The sequence below is a fragment of the Triticum dicoccoides genome, chromosome 6A (assembly GCF_002162155.2).
Source record: "Triticum dicoccoides isolate Atlit2015 ecotype Zavitan chromosome 6A, WEW_v2.0, whole genome shotgun sequence".
Taxonomy (NCBI): Eukaryota; Viridiplantae; Streptophyta; class Magnoliopsida; order Poales; family Poaceae; genus Triticum; species Triticum dicoccoides.
Window position 1 is genome coordinate 106,183,484 of NC_041390.1, and position 16,212 is coordinate 106,199,695.

The 16,212-nt window shown below is 48.7% G+C and overlaps 1 protein-coding gene and 1 pseudogene across 1 annotated transcript; one reads left to right on the forward strand and one right to left on the reverse strand.

Moving 5' to 3' along the window:
- Nucleotides 1-228: 228 nt before the first annotated feature.
- Nucleotides 229-7,891, forward strand: LOC119315722 (annotated as a pseudogene).
- Nucleotides 7,892-14,202: 6,311 nt separating this feature from the next.
- Nucleotides 14,203-15,981, reverse strand: LOC119315342. The gene has a single exon (XM_037589978.1). The coding sequence runs from the start codon at nucleotides 15,757-15,759 to the stop codon at nucleotides 14,368-14,370; it is 1,392 nt and encodes a 463-aa protein (XP_037445875.1). The 5' UTR covers nucleotides 15,760-15,981; the 3' UTR covers nucleotides 14,203-14,367.
- Between the last annotated feature and the right edge of the window lie 231 nt (nucleotides 15,982-16,212).

Sequence of the window (16,212 nt, forward strand, 5' to 3'; positions counted from 1 at the left end):
ATTTCTAGTCGCTCACGTAGGTAGTGATTTCACATACCTTTCTTTGGGCTGACTATTGTGCTACTAGTCTCCTTGCCAACAACAGTCAATCCTAGGCCCATTTCTTTTCCTTTTCTTGAGTGTGACTTGAAAGAGGATCAAATAAAATGGAGACATGAGCTGCCTGTTCCATTCCTCTCGTGATCTTCACCAGCCCATTGGTTCCCTTGCTAGCTTCTTCAGAAAGCCATGCGGTCACACCATTGCCCAAACAGCAGCAGATTCCCCTTGCCTTTTCTAGGATTGGCTCTCGTGCTGCTGATATCCTTGGCCCCTCCGACCAGCTCCTGCACGGAGCAGGAGAAGAGCTCCCTCCTCCAGCTCCTTGCTGGGTTCTCGCAGGACGGCGGCCTCGGGTCGTCATGCCGGAACGATACGGACTGCTGCACTTGGGAAGGGATCACCTGCAGCCCCAACAGGATGGTCAGTGCTGTTTTGTTGGCCTCTCGAGGCCTCGAGGGGTCCATCTCGCAGTTCCTTGGAAATCTCACAGGCTTATTGCGCCTCAACCTGTCGTGCAACTCACTGTCCGGTGGCTTGCCGCTGGAATTGGTATCATCCAGCAACATCACTGTCCTTGATGTCAGTTTCAACCGCCTGACAGGAGCCCTGAGCGAGCTGCCATCTTCAACCCCTGCATGGCCTTTGCAGGTACTGAACATCTCAAGCAACTTGTTTACCTGAAGGTTTCCATCCACAACATGGGAGGTGATGAAGAGCCTGGTCGTGCTCAATGCCAGCACCAATAGTTTTACTGGGCATCTACCAACTACACTCTGTCTCAGCGCACCATCTTTTTCTGTGCTTGAACTCAGTATTAACAAATTCAGTGGAAATATTCCTCATGGACTCGGTAATTGCTCCATGCTGAAATTGCTAAGCGCTGGCTATAACAACCTCAGTGGAACTCTTCCAGATGAGGTCTTCAAAGTTACATCATTAGAGCACCTCTCTTTACCTAATAATTGGTTAGAAGGAGCACTCAATGGCATCACCAAGCTCACAAATTTGGTCACCCTTGATCTTGGGGGCAACAAGATCAACGGCAATATACCGGATGCCATAGGCAAGCTGAAGAGTTTGGAGGAGCTGCATTTGGAACAAAACCACATGTCAGGGGAGCTTCCATCAGCATTGATCAACTATACACATCTCACAACAATTATCTTAAAGGGCAACCAATTTCACGGAGAACTTACCAAGGTCAACTTCTCAAACTTGCCCAATCTAAAAAAGTTAGATCTCCTGCACAATAACTTCATCGGCAACATTCCAGAAAGCTTATACTCGTGCAGCAAGCTGACTGCACTACGGCTCTCCAGCAATCATTTCCATAGCCAACTGTCAGAAAAGATAGGTAATCTGAAGTCCCTCTCATTTCTATCACTCGCTAACCTCTCCCTTACAAATATCACAAGAACACTTCAGATCCTTGGGGGATCCAGGAGCCTGACCACCCTTCTTATTGGGTCCAACTTCCTGCATGAGACCATGCCAGAGGATAACGGCATTAATGGTTTTGAGAATCTTTAGGTTCTTTCTATGAGTGATTGTTCATTGTCTCGAACAATACCTGATTGGTTATCCAAGCTCACAAATTTGAGGGTGCTATTTTTGCAAAGCAATCAACTAACTGGACCAATACCTGAATGGATCAGTAGCCTGAACTTGCTCTTGTATCTAGACATATCAAACAACAGCTTTACAGGTGAAATTTCAACTGCCTTAATGGAGATGCCAATGCTAAAATCAGACAAGACTGCACCAAAGGTCTTCTTTGAACTGCCTGTGTATCTTTTCAGTCCATTTATCCAATACCTCAAACCTGGTGCTTTTCCAAAAGTGCTTAATCTAGCCATCAATAAATTCACTGGTGTGATCCCAGGGGAGATCGGTCAACTAAGAGCGCTCGTTTCACTTAATTTGAGCTCCAACAAATTATCAGGAGAGATCCCACAACCAATCTGCACCCTCACAAATCTGCAGATGCTCGACATGTCCAGCAATCATCTTACTGGTACAATTCCGGCCGCACTAAACAATCTGCACTTTCTTTTCAAATTCAATGTTTCTAATAATGACCTCGAAGGCCCTATTCCAACCGCAGGCCAGCTTAGCACGTTTCCAGATTCTAGCTTTGATGAAAACCCAAAATTGTGTGGTCCTTCGATTGTAAACCATTGCGGTTCAGCGGAAGCAAGTCCAGAGTCCATCAACTCCAGAGAAGAGATTGGCAGTAAGGTCATCTTTGCAATCGCCTTTGGTGCTTTCTTTGCAGTAGGAGTCATATATGATCAGATGGTCTTAGCCGGATATTTTGGCTAAAACCTTGTAACTGTTATCACTGCCCAAACCGTTACATGATCTCAAGTGGTTCCCAGTTCAGCAAGACCATGTCAGTGGCTCCAGCCCCAGCAAGAACAACATCTCTTGTAAACCTGCTATCGTCAGTTAGTGACGTTCATCGTTGTACTCCATTTAGCAGAAACATGATTAACGAGTGAGCAATGTCAACAGTGTGTAAGCATATTATTATTGTGGAATGTGTAACTATTTGGTCAGTATTTACTTTGATACATACGCATACAGTGATGAATGTTTCTCTTGGAGAAAGTTGACTAGAGGAGGACACATAATAAGAAAAAGCAATCTGCAGTCTGGCACACTCAAATCTGTAACTATTTGCAGTCTAGCAATCTGTAACTCCAAGTCTCCAACCCAGGATCGCAAGTATCCACAGAAAACAACACTGGCGCTGAGAGAAAATTCAGAAATGTCAACAAAGCTAGCACTACAATGTGGCACGAATTAAGCACCTGCTCCGTGGTTTCTACAATATACCTCGGCAAAGGGCTCACGTCACGTTCGGCCTTGGTCGAATCTCCGGTCCCCTGCCTGCCTGGCCTCCTCGGACCAGCTGAGGCGGGAGGCGAACCGCCGCACGCCGCCGTAAAGGGTCGCCGCGTGGACGGATTTGAACTTAAAACGAGACTAGCGAACAATTAAACATCAACCAGGCGCCCAAGTATTATTTTTTTCCTCAGACTTCCTTTTTTCAGATATATACCTTTTGAGTGCGCGACACTGGACCTGTTTCCTAGCCTCCGGTGTCCGTCCTCCAGCGAGCTTAGCGAACTCGGAGCAGCCGGCCCACCGCCACGCGGGGTCGCCGGGAGTCGCCGCATCCCCCTCGCCAGAGAGCTCCGGGAGGGGGAGGCTTGGTTCGATTTCTGCCTGGCCACTGGCCACTAGAAGTGGGAGTGCGGCGGTGCGGCCACCCTCGGGACGCCGGCGCACTGAGTTGGGCAGGACTCGACGTTGGGCCGTATGGGGGCCAGTATCTGGGTTGGCTTACAGATAACAGTTTGGGCTGGCTTCATCTTGGGCTTCAAATTGGGTGGGCTTAGAGATGCTTCAATACCTAAAAAAGAGATAAATTGTACCTGCTCCTTTTTTTGTGGGAAAGGAACTTTTTTTGTGGGTATTGCCAAGCCAGCATAAAAATATCCAGCCATTATATGTACGATGTTGTAGGAGTGTGACTAACAACATTTGCATGGCAACTTATCTTAGCTAAGCTTATTATTGCACATATTCCTTCTGGTTGTCCACAAATGATCAATTCTGATTTCTAAAAAAAATGATCAGATTCAGAAAAGTTTTTTTTTCCTACCAAAAAAAAACTTCTTACAAGCTTTGCGAATGTAGTAGTGTTTTGAGTATACACATACTAATTCTTTTATTTTAATTTTCAACTAATGAAGTGGGTTCCAAGATATGACACAAGTGGGCATTTACACGCAATGATATACACCCCTATAAATATTAAGTGTAGAATGATATACACCCCAAGTGTATTTACGATTGGTTGCCTTGTATTTAGCCGAGCCGAGCTAGAGAGAAGTTGGTATGAACTTTGCTCATCCAACTAAAGCTAGTTGCACTATTGTATGAACTTCTGCAAGTTGACCTAAACTAACTCAATTGTACATATCTTAACCTAGGGACCAAATATGTGCATGTAGAAGTAAAAATAATAATTTAGAATTTCAGTTGATGTCTTGTGTTTCCAGCAAGTGGTTTAGCTGAGAGATTGACAACTCTAGCTAGTAACAAAAAATGACAACTCTCGCAATAGATATTGGCAAAGCATGACACTCTCAAGTGAGCTACTCAACTATGCTCAATCCAAATGTGAACAATAAAGAACACTGGAGTACGTAAACACTGGTTATCACAAAACTTGATTCTGAACTAGTAAAACACTATAGGCAACATGCTTCCCTTTTAACTCTTACGTACTACCTAGAAAAAGAACACATGCCCACCAAAATTTACATTTTTTTCAGTAACCTTTTAGAAGTTATACTGATAGGTGTTCTGGTCGGTAAGTAATACTGTATTAAATATAATAAATTCAGCAGCGGTCAATTGAGGTTGAGAGAATAAGCTAAATACCTTATTCCATGTGCAAAGGGTTCATCTCTCTACTCGAGATCTGCTTTCCCCATCGGAAGTTCATCTTCAGCCGTTTGGTCGTTTTGGGTTATGTTTGATGAGATCATAATCTTCCAAGAAAACAACATGACATGTCACAGGGGATTTGGAACTAGATGTCTGATACACATATTAATTATTATATTTGTCTAAATGAGTTGGCCCACAGGTTAAAGGTCATACATGCATCTAACCATGCATTAACCTTTCTAAGGTCAAACCAAAAGAAGAGGTACACCTCTTTGTCTAACCCACAAGATTTGCTTTTCTTTAGTGTGGTGGGATGTATGAGGGAGACCATGTCACCGAAAAACGCTTTGACTTTTTTTTCGGAGACCCTACCTCTTTTTTTATAGGGAGCGGGAACCCTACATCTTTGTCTAACCCACACTATTTTAACCTCAGTCTTGCTGCTTAATTGCTAAAGGCTTACTCTTACTTGTTGGAACCACTATACTTGCGACCATGTCAAAGGCGATCTACTATGCTCACAGGCACATATCCCTCAACTGACAGTTTGAGGGGTCCGGCTATAGATGCTCTAAGCGTTCATAGACACATGCCCATCAGCTTACGATCTTCTCCTTCCAAGTGGGGAACTGTGACTCTGTGAGGTGGACTTTTTGTACAAAGCAATAAGAATTTGAGGTGGGCTTTTTGTACAAAGCAATAAGAATTCAAGACCCCAACAAAGTCGTAAAGTGGTACGCGTGCAGTTGCAATCTTCAAAGTCTGTTGTCATGCTTCTGTACGTCATAAATAATTTGTAAGAGAAGATTGCATCTGAAGTAGGAGCAAACCTTAATAGCATCCACGCTAGATTTAATATGAAATGTTATTACCCACATGTACAATGATCCATGACATATATGCACTCCCATTGAAATACAATGACACTCTACTTGACACCAAATATTATAGCCACTCAACTACCAGCGAGACACCGGTAGTCAACACTCGACTTAACACGGCATATTATTAGCAACTCGGAAAAAAAATTAGGTGGCATCAAAATGACATCACCAAAAATTTCAAACAGAAATATTCAACAAAACTGACAGAATCCGAATGGACAGCTCTTGTTTTTTTTATTTAGGAAATGGTAGTTTAGCATGCTTTCAGAATGGACAGTTTCAGGAAACTGTCAAACAAAAATATTCAGAATGGGCAGTTCCACCACAACACCATGCAGCAATTGTTTTTCATACAGCAGGTACACCAAGAAATTTCATATGCCTTCACTTGGCTTGGCTCTCGTGCTGCTGGTCTCTTAGACCAGCTCCTGCACCGAGCAGGAGAAGAGCTCCCTTCTCCAGCTCCTCGCCGGGCTCTCGCAGGACGGCGGCCTCACGACGTCGTGGCGGCACGACACCGACTGCTGCACATGGGAAGGGATCACCTGCAATCAAGATAGGAAGGTCACTGATGTTTCGTTGGCTTCTCGAGGCCTCGAGGGGCCCATCTCGCCGTTCCTTGGCAACCTCACCGGACTTTTGCGCCTCAACCTTTCCCGGAACTTGCTGTCTGGTGGCTTGCCACTGGAATTAGTGTCATCCAGCAGCATCCTTGTTCTTGACATCAGCTTCAACCGCCTCACAGGAGGCCTGAGCAAGCTGCCATCTTCAACCCCTGCGCGGCCTCTGCAGGTACTCAACATCTCAAGCAACTGGCTTACAGGCATATTACCATCCACAACATGGGAGGTGATGAAGAGCCTGGTCGTTCTTAATGCTAGTTCCAACAGATTTACTGGTCAGATACCAACTACACCATGTGTTAGCGCGCCAGCTTTTGCTGTGCTTGAGCTCAGTTTCAACCAACTCAGTGGGAACATCCCTCCAGGACTCAGTAATTGCTCGGTGCTGAAATTGCTTGGTGTTGGCTACAACAACCTCAATGGTACACTTCTAGATGAACTCTTCAACGTAACCTCGTTAGAGCACCTCTCGTTGCCTAGCAATAGGTTAGAAGGAGCTCTCGATGGCATTAGCAAGCTCACAAATCTGGTCACCCTTGATCTTGGCGGGAATGAGCTCAGCGGCAATATTCCAGAGTCTATAGGTGATCTGAAGAGATTGGAGGAGCTGCATTTGGAACACAACAACATGTCAGGGGAGCTGCCAGCAGCTCTAGGCAACTGCACAAATCTTGTAACAATTGACTTCAAGGCAAACCAATTTAGTGGGGAACTTACCAAGGTCAACTTCGCAAGTCTGTCCAATCTAAATAAACTAGATCTTCTTTCCAATAATTTCACCGGCACAGTTCCAGAAAGCATATACTCCTGTAGCAAGCTAACTGCACTACGGCTATCTTACAATCCTTTCCACGGTCAATTGTCAGAAAAATTATTCAATATGAAGTCCCTCTTATTCCTATCACTTGCTAATAACTCTCTCACAAATATCACAAGAACACTTCAGATGCTTAGCAGTTCCAGGAGCCTCACCACCCTTTATATTGGGTGCAACTTCCTGCATGAGACCATGCCAGAGGATGTCAGCATTGATGGTTTTCAGAATCTCCAGGTTCTTTATATAAATCATTGTTCATTGTCTGGAAAAATACCTGATTGGTTATCAAAGCTACCGAATTTGGGGATGCTATTTTTGCAAGGCAATCAACTAACTGGACCGATACCTGAATGGATCAGCAGCCTAAATTTTCTCTTCTCTCTAGATATATCAAACAACAGCCTTACAGGGGAAATTCCAAGGGCCTTAATGGAGATGCCAATGCTAGAATCAGATAATACTGCACCAAAGGTATTCTTTGAGCTGCCTGTTTGGAACAAGAACCAATTTCTGCAATACCTCACGCCCAGTGCTTTTCCTAAAGAGCTTAATCTAGCCATGAATAGTTTCACTAGTATGATTCCGGCAGAGATCGGTAGGTTACAAGGACTATTTTCACTTAACTTGAGCTCCAACAGATTATCTGGAGAGATACCAGAACAGATCTGCAATCTCACGAACCTGCAGATGCTCGACTTGTCTGGTAATCATCTCACTGGTAAGATTCCAGCTGCATTGAACAATCTGCACTTCCTTTCCAGATTCAACATTTCTAATAATGACCTAGAAGGCCCTATTCCAAACATGGGCCAGTTCAGCACGTTTCCGGATTCTAGCTTTGGTGGAAACCCAAAACTGTGTGGCCCTATGGTTGCAAACCATTGTGGTTCGGCAGAAGCGAGTCCAGTTTCCATTGACCCCATAAAACAGATTGGTAGTGAAGCCATCATCTTTATGACCGCCTTCGGTGTTTTCTTTGGAGTAGGAGTCCTATATGATCAGAAAGTCTTAGCTAGACATTTTGGCTGAAACCATGTAACCGTTATCACAGTTCACAAATGGTTAATATTTGTAAATATTGAGTATAGAATATAAGAACATTTGACTCTGCAGTCCAGCAAAGAAAATCTACAGGGAAAGCACACAAGAGGCACTCCAATGATAACTTATCACAAAAATGTCATTTTTCGTCTCCTTTGTAGCCTCTCCTGCCTAAAGCTGATTAGGTAAATGACATTTCTTTCCATTCTCTCCTAGCTAAAGCTGATTTAGTAAGAATACTTTTCTTTAGTGATAACCAAAAACAAATCTTGATTTTCAGAAGTACTCTAGCACTTATATTAGAGTTAGATGTTTAAATTGGCATGTGTAAAGAGCAAACCAGAAGCCTTGCCAATCAGACCAACTTTGTGTCCCTGTTGTTGTCAAGTACACTCCTGGTGCAGGCTGACTTCATTTCTTCCTACATAAGTAGGGTGTCTCGCCCAAAAGCATCCTCTTGCACTGCTAAAGTAAATAAGTTAGATATAGACACCATGGAACCACTAATTTCAGAACAATCATGTACTGTTTCACGTCAGAATTACTGATTCTCCCATGAGCTAACAGCATGGTGCATAAGAAAGCAAGTTGGCACAAAATTCTATTTTCAATTGTGAATATGCATCAAGAAGATCATGTGACGGCAGATGTTATGACCGGCATATTAGGGGTTTAGCCCAATGGGGTGTGGCCCAAGTTATCTTATCATTATTAGGGGCTTAGCCCAATTATCTTATCGTTATTAGGATCGTTTGCTTAGGAGTCAAGTAAACCTCTATATAAGTAGAGGAGATGTATCAATCTAATCAAGCAAGAAGCAATCATTATTTGCTCGGCTTCCCGAAGGGAGCCGGGAACCCTAGTCGCCTCTTGCGCCGCCGCCGCCTCTTCTTCATCGCGCCACGGCGCCCTGCCGCCGGCAGCCGCGATCGCATCTCCGTCAACCCTCCCCCTTCCCGTACAACCTACGCCCAAGACCAGGTAGGATCCTAGCTCCTACCAATTTGGTATCAGGTAGCTCGGTTCCGATCATGTCTGCACCACCACCCAACCCGCCGCTGCCCGTCACCACCGCGCCGCTGCCTCTCCCCACCCCGCCGCTGGCCTCCACTGGCCAGACGCCGCCGCCCTCCACCGCGCCGCCCGTCGCCATCTACTCGCCGGCGGAGATGACCGGGGTCCTCAACGACCTCGTCACCGCCGTCCAGGGCATACGCCTCTACCTAGCAGGGCGGCGGCTGCTGCCCTTGCAGCCGGCCGCCGCGACTAGGCCAGCTGCCCTGCCCTGGTACGCGCCCACCACGGCGCCGATCAGGCCTCTACACCACCACTAGCCCGGTCAGCCGCCGCCCGCCGTCGCCCCCCACTGGCCGCAATGGCCGGCTCAGGCGATCGCCGCGCCCCCGATGCCTCCTGGGTTCGGGCAGCCGCAGCCCCAGCTGCCGGCCCCACCTCTGCCCGTCATCGCCCCTCAATGGCCACAGTGGCTAGCCCCGGCCTTCGCTGCGCCCCTGACGCTTCCCGGGTCCGGGCAGCCGCAGCCCCAGCCGCCGGCCCCACCGCCGCCCGCTGCCGCGCCTCAATGGCCACAGTGGCCGGTCCCGACCCTCGCTGCACCCCCCACGCCACTCGGGTCTATACCGCGCAGGCCGCAGTTGCCGGCCCCGCCCCCGCCCAACACGGGGCCCGGGTCACCCACGCAGGGAGGCGTACCGATCCAGGAAGTGCGCTTCCCGCCGTCACCGTCCCCAATACCGGCCTGGTTGACTGGATCATTGTCGCCACCCGTCTACACGTCGGCTGGAGACCCGTCGGTACCCACTTTGCAGTTCAGCGACCCTTCCGGCTCGGCGGGGCACTCCACAGGCCGCGGCCATGCTGACCGGGCGCCCCAATCCTCGCTGCTTCGCACCTCCGAGCCAGTCGGCCACGGCGCTCCGACTCAGACGTGTCCGCGGTTTGCCAAACTGGACTTCGCCACTTATGATGGCACGGAGGACCCCCTCAACTGACTCAACCAGTGCGAGCAGTTCTTTCGCGGGCAGCGCACCCTCGCCTCGAAGCGTACCTGGCTTGCCTCTTACCACCTCCGCGGCGCGACACAGACCTGGTACTACGCCCTCGAGCAGGACGAGGGCAGCATGCCCCCTTGGGAGCGCTTCCGCGAGCTCTGCCTCCTTCGTTTTGGGCCACCGATCCGCGGAAGCCGCCTGGCAAAGCTAGGCCGCCTTCCCTTCACATCTACGGTTCAAGACTTCGCCGACCGTTTCCAGGCCCTGGCATGCCACGCGTCGGGCGCGACAGCGCAGCAACGGGCCGACCTCTTCGTCGGTGGACTTTCGGATCACATCCACGTGGACGTGGAGCTTTGGGGACCCCAGGATCTCCAAACGGCCATGTACTACGCCCGCGCGTTCGAGCGCCGCGCGGTGGCCATCCAAAAGGAATCACCGTCCCGGGCCGCTAGGTCGCTACCCTGGCCGGATGTTCCCACGTAGGGTCGGCCTGCTCAGCCTTCCGCGGCACCCCTCGCAGCGACCGCGGCGCGCCCGTTCCGCCGGCTCACCTCAGTCGAGCTACTCGAGCGTCGCCGCCAAGGGTTGTGCTTCAACTGCGACGAGCCCTACACGCCCGGCCACGTCTGCCCGTGACTCTTCTACCTGGAGGCTGCAAACTACATTCCGGAGGACGCCGTCGCCGCCGACCTGGCCACCCCAGCTGTCGCGAAGGTGTTTGACGCTGGTTGATCACCCCGAGGAGTTCAGCAAGCGCTTCCCCACCTTACAGCTCGAGGACGAGCTGTTTGTGCAGGCGGGGAGAAGTATTATGACCGGCATATTAGGGGTTTAGCCCCGTGGGTTGTCGCCCAAGTTATCTTATCATTATTAGGGGCTTAGCCCAATTATCTTATCGTTATTACGATCGTTTGCTTAGGTGTCAAGTAAACCTCTCTATATAAGGAGAGGAGATGTATCAATCTAATCAAGCAAGAAGCAATCATTATTCGCTCGGCTTCCCGAAGGGAGCCGGGAACCCTAGCCGCCTCTTGCGCTGCCGCCGCCTCTTCTTCATCGCGCCACGGCGCCCCGCCGCCGGCAGCCGCGATCGCATCTCCGTCAACCCTCCCCCTTCCCGTACAACCTACGCCCTAGACCAGGTAGGATCCTAGCTCCTACGAGCAGATGTACCATGATAAAAGAATGCAAATATATTCTAGGCATGAATAATACAACAGGTTGAAAAATGTCTAGCACAGGTAGCATAGTATAGCAGGGGAAGGTATAAAAGGGTGCATCGGGAGATCAGCCCATCCTTGAATTACATAGGAAGGCGTTTATTTTTTGCGAGAAACATAGGAAGGTGCTTATTCTAGTAGAAAGCCAATGGCGTTAAACTGGTTTGTCATTGTCAATGTTAATCACTTCCTAGTATTATCAGCCAAATATGTCAGCTATCTATGCACTTAATACTCAAGGACATAAAATTATAACCCCCAAACGTGCAAGATCTGTTTTGCACAAATACGACCCCCCTAAATAGTAAGTACTAACCACGGCAGTATGTTGTTTTGATGTATGAATGCAGTTATAGAAAAGAATCATTTTTCTAGTCAGATTAGTCCAGTATAAAATTGTTGAGCGCCAAGGCCAGAAACAAATATAGGCATCACCATCTCAAATTACACATACACAAACCTCACTGTTTTTTGAACAATGACTATTCTAGACGGCTTGTTGGCCTGAGGTAGAGGCCAAAGCTTGCTTCACAACACTGTCTTCCAACTGCAACCAAACTATTTTAGGCATAAAGGTTGTAAGCCTTAAAATGAAAAGGTTTGCACTTGCTCTAAGATACACTTCGTGCAATTTACTGTAAATGAGAAAAATAAAATAAAATGATTTGGAAAAAAAACTGCAACCTGAAATTTTTGCATATGCAACAATATCAATCAGCTTCAAATACAAAACAAATATCCCAGGCAAGACTATCGAAGCATGTCACATGTGTCCATAAGTAGTGGGATTTCAAGAAGGTCAAGCAAGGTACTGTGGTTGGGTGGTAATGCCTGGTTGCTCTTCCAAAATTTGGTTCGTGGACTCGAAAAACTGGTATGATTCCGGCGGAGATCGGTAGGTTACAAGGACTATTTTCACTTAACTTGAGCTCCAACAGATTATCTGGAGAGATACCAGAACAGATCTGCAATCTCACGAACCTGCAGATGCTCGACTTGTCTGGTAATCATCTCACTGGTAAGATTCCAGCTGCATTGAACAATCTGCACTTCCTTTCCAGATTCAACATTTCTAATAATGACCTAGAAGGCCCTATTCCAAACATGGGCCAGTTCAGCACGTTTCCGGATTCTAGCTTTGGTGGAAACCCAAAACTGTGTGGCCCTATGGTTGCAAACCATTGTGGTTCGGCAGAAGCAAGTCCAGTTTCCATTGACCCTATAAAACAGATTGGTAGTGAGGCCATCATCTTTATGACCTCCTTCGGTGTTTTCTTTGGAGTAGGAGTCCTATATGATCAGAAAGTCTTAGCTAGACATTTTGGCTGAAACCATGTAACCGTTATCACCGTTAACAAATGGTTAATATTTGTAAATATTGAGTATAGAATATAAGAACATTTGACTCTGCAGTCCAGTAAAGAAAATCTACAGGGAAAGCACACAAGAGGCGCTCCAATGATAACTTATCACAAAAAATGTCATTTTTCATCTCCTTTGTAGCCTCTCCTGCCTAAAGCTGATTTAGTAAGAATACTTTTCTTTAGTGATAACCAGAAATAAATCTTGATTTTCAGAAGTACTCTAGCACTTATATTAGAGTCATATGTTTAAATTGCCATGTGTAAAGAGCTAACCAGAAGCCTTGCAAATCAGACCAACTTTGTATCCCTGTTGTTGTCAAGTACACCCCTGGTGCAGGCTGACTTCATTTCTTCCTACGTAAGTAGGGTGTCTCGCCCAAAAGCATCCTCTTGCACTGCTAAAGTAAATAAGTTAGACACAGACATCGTGGAACCACTAATTTCAGAACAATCATGTACTGTTTCATGTCAGAATTTTTTTTACTGATTCTCCCATGAGCTAACAGCATGCTGCATAAGAAAGCAAGTAGGCACCAAATTCTATTTTCAATTGCGAATATGCATCAAGAAGATCATGTGACAGCAAATGTACCATGATAAAAGAATGCAAATATATTCTAGGCATGACGGGTTGAAAAATGTCTAGCACAGGTAGCATAGGGGAAGGTATAAAAGGGTGCATCGGGAGATCAGACGATCCTTGAATTACATAGGAAGGCATTTATTTTTTGCAAGAAACATAGGAAGGTGCTTATTCTAGTAGAAAGCCAATGGCGTTAAACTGGTTTGTCATTGTCAATGTTAATCACTTCCTAGTATTATCAGCTAAATATGTCAGCTATCTATGCACTTAATACTCTAAGGACATAAAATTATAACCCCCAAGCGTGCAAGATCTGTTTTGCACAAACACGATCCCCCTAAATAGTAAGTACTTTTGGTTTGTGGACTCGAAAAACTCAATGCAACAATACGATAAGCGGGAAAAAACAATATTGTCAAACAATCCATATCCTACTTTCAGCATGGCCTGAATCATATATGATAGCATCATATTTGGTTGGCGTAAAAGCTGCGGCAGGAGCTGGTGGCCGGAAAATTCACCTTCCACTTGCATAATTCCATTTCGCAGTGTTAGTGTGAGAGGCATTGATTCAACAGACTTGGTGGCTGGTGGGCATGCTATTGTGGCTGTGACCTCAGGTTGAAGTGCACTGCCACGGGTCAGAGCTTGAAGATGGCGAGGAGGGCGGGCGCGTTGGGGGGTGGGATCTGGCCGCTGGGCGACGTGAGACGCACCTGCGGGTGAGCCGGGGGCCGCAGCGACGGGGAGAGCCACCGGTTGTACACCGACGCGGCGGGGACGTCAGCGGGGTCGGGGAACGCGGCTCCGGCGGCTGCCCGCCCTGCGGCAACTGATGCTAGGGCGCCGGCGCGTTTCGTCGAACACTTACTGGGCAAAGACACCTGCTACTCCTGCAAGCCGCAACCCCTCCAACGCGGCAACCGCTGACGCGCACGGCCTCACGGGTCACGGCGGTCAACCGCTGAGCTCGTCCAAAGGATGGCAGCATGTCAAAGCTAGTCACCACGCGGCCCAAGGAGGCTGGTCAGCTCACGCCCTGAAGGTGTTTGCGAAAATGTCTCTGTTTGCACTTTGCAGACACTTATTTGCAGAATGCACAACACCATCATTTCATGCCATCACAGATAAGATCAGTGCCAAGCTCCATAATACTAAATGGTGATTGTATTAATCATGTCCACCTAGCTACATACTGAAAACAGCCTCAATCTTGCTGATCAGCATACTCCACTTAGCTACAACCTACAGACTGAAAACAGCTTCAATCTTGCTGATCAGCATACTCCACCTAGCTACACACTGAAAGCAGCTTCAATCTTGCTGATCAATGAGCATCGGAGCGACTAGTCTAGCTAACACTTTAGCGACCTTGTGCTTATGGAGGAAGGTTGGCATGGGCAGCTCGCTCGGATCCGCCGACATGATGAAGGTCGGCATGGGCAGCTCGCTCGGGTCCGGCGACATCATGAATGTCGGGCCAGCGAACAAGGATGCCTCCGAGTCCACCTCCATCTTAGCCAGAGCCTTCGGCTTCTTGTCGGGCCGGTACATCAACGGAGCGAGGCCAGCGAAGGGTGATGCCTCCACCACGGCCGGCGGCATTGGCTTCTTCTCCGACCGGTCAACCGACGCCGCAGGACCAGCGAAGAGTGTCGCCGCCTCCGAGTCTGCCACCATCTCAGTCGTAGGCTCTGCCTTCTTCTCCGAGAGGTCGATCGACGGAGCAGGGCCAGGGAAGGACGTCACCACCGAGTCTGCGACCATCTCAGTCATAGGCGTCGCCTTCTTCTCGAACCGGCCGGCCGGCGGGGCGGGGCCGGCGGAGATTGATTCCTCCGAGGCTGCCACCATCTCAGTCGGAGGCCTCGGCTTCTTGTCGCACCGGTCGACGGATGGCGCGCGGCTCGCCGGCCTCTTCCAGTTCTCTCTCGGCGTCTCCACGCGGCCGAGGCGCTCGACGCCGCCGTTCAAACTCTTGGCACGGCGGAGCGTCTTGTCAGTGGCCCAGCTGGAGCTCCGGGAAGCACGTCCGGGAAGGTCGATCTTGTCTCTGATCCAGCTTCGGCTCATCGAGGCACGTCCAGGCTGCTGCTTCTTGGTGTCCAGCTCCACACGAGCCGTGTACACTGCCGGAGGAGGCGTCAGGAGGTGGCAGCGCGCCGGGGTAGGAAGCAGCGGCGGCAGGGTCGCAGCGACATGACTAGCCATCTCTGCGAAACACAGGACACAGCAAAGAACAGAGAGACCAAGTGATTGCACAAGCGAAACAAGTAGTAATAGAACAATTGCGATGCTGAAATTCAAATGATGATCGGATAAGAAAGAGGAAACTCGCCGGATTCTTTGCTCGCCGTCGGCGAGAGAAGCTCGCCGGGTTGTTAGGTCGTCAGGGAACGTCGCGCGTGATCTATCGAGGGGACGGCTTGCTCGCAGGATCGAAGGAAAAGTGCGATCTATCCCCGCAGCCCGCCAGATATAGATCGACCCCTGATGCCCCGCCGCGTAGAAACCACGCAATCCGAGTTCGACTCGTGACTGCCGCCGCCGCCGCCGCCCGTGGTCCAACCGCCGGAGCCACCAGCGACGCACCGTATCCGATCTCTCCTCCTCTTCGTCGGTGGCCAGGGGCCCCGCACCTCGAACATCTCCAGGGCGTCTCCCGCGGTGGCGCGCCTGTGCCTGCATCCCGCCGCCGCGTGCCATTCTTACCTCGGCATCGCGACCGATGTGGCCGCATGAGACGCAGCTGTAAGAACCACGGTGAGGAGTCGCGGCAGCGACGAGATGCTGGCCGGGGTTCTTGCTTTCCTCCTACGCTGATGGCCGCTGCACCCCGCTGCTCCATGGATGGAGCCGCCAACCTTGTCAATTGTCGCGTCTGTCAAGTGTTTGATGAAATGCTTAAGCAGAAGCAACAGAGGATGCCCGGTGATTAATTGGTACACTCCTTTCAATCAATTTGAGCTCTAACAAAGCACAGCAGTAGAAACCAGAACAAACTGAGCGATGGGACATTCACGAGTTCACCATGTGTAATCAGTAATTAATCTACCATAGTACTTCCTCCGTTCCGAATTACTTGTCGCGGGTATGAATGTATCTAAATGTATTTTAGTTTTAGATACATCCATTTCTGCGACGAGTAATTTGAAATGA

Excerpts from the sequence above, each read along its gene's own strand:
- LOC119315342 (XM_037589978.1), bottom strand. The coding sequence starts at position 15,759 with ATGGCACGCGGCGGCGGGATGCAGGCACAGGCGCGCCACCGCGGGAGA.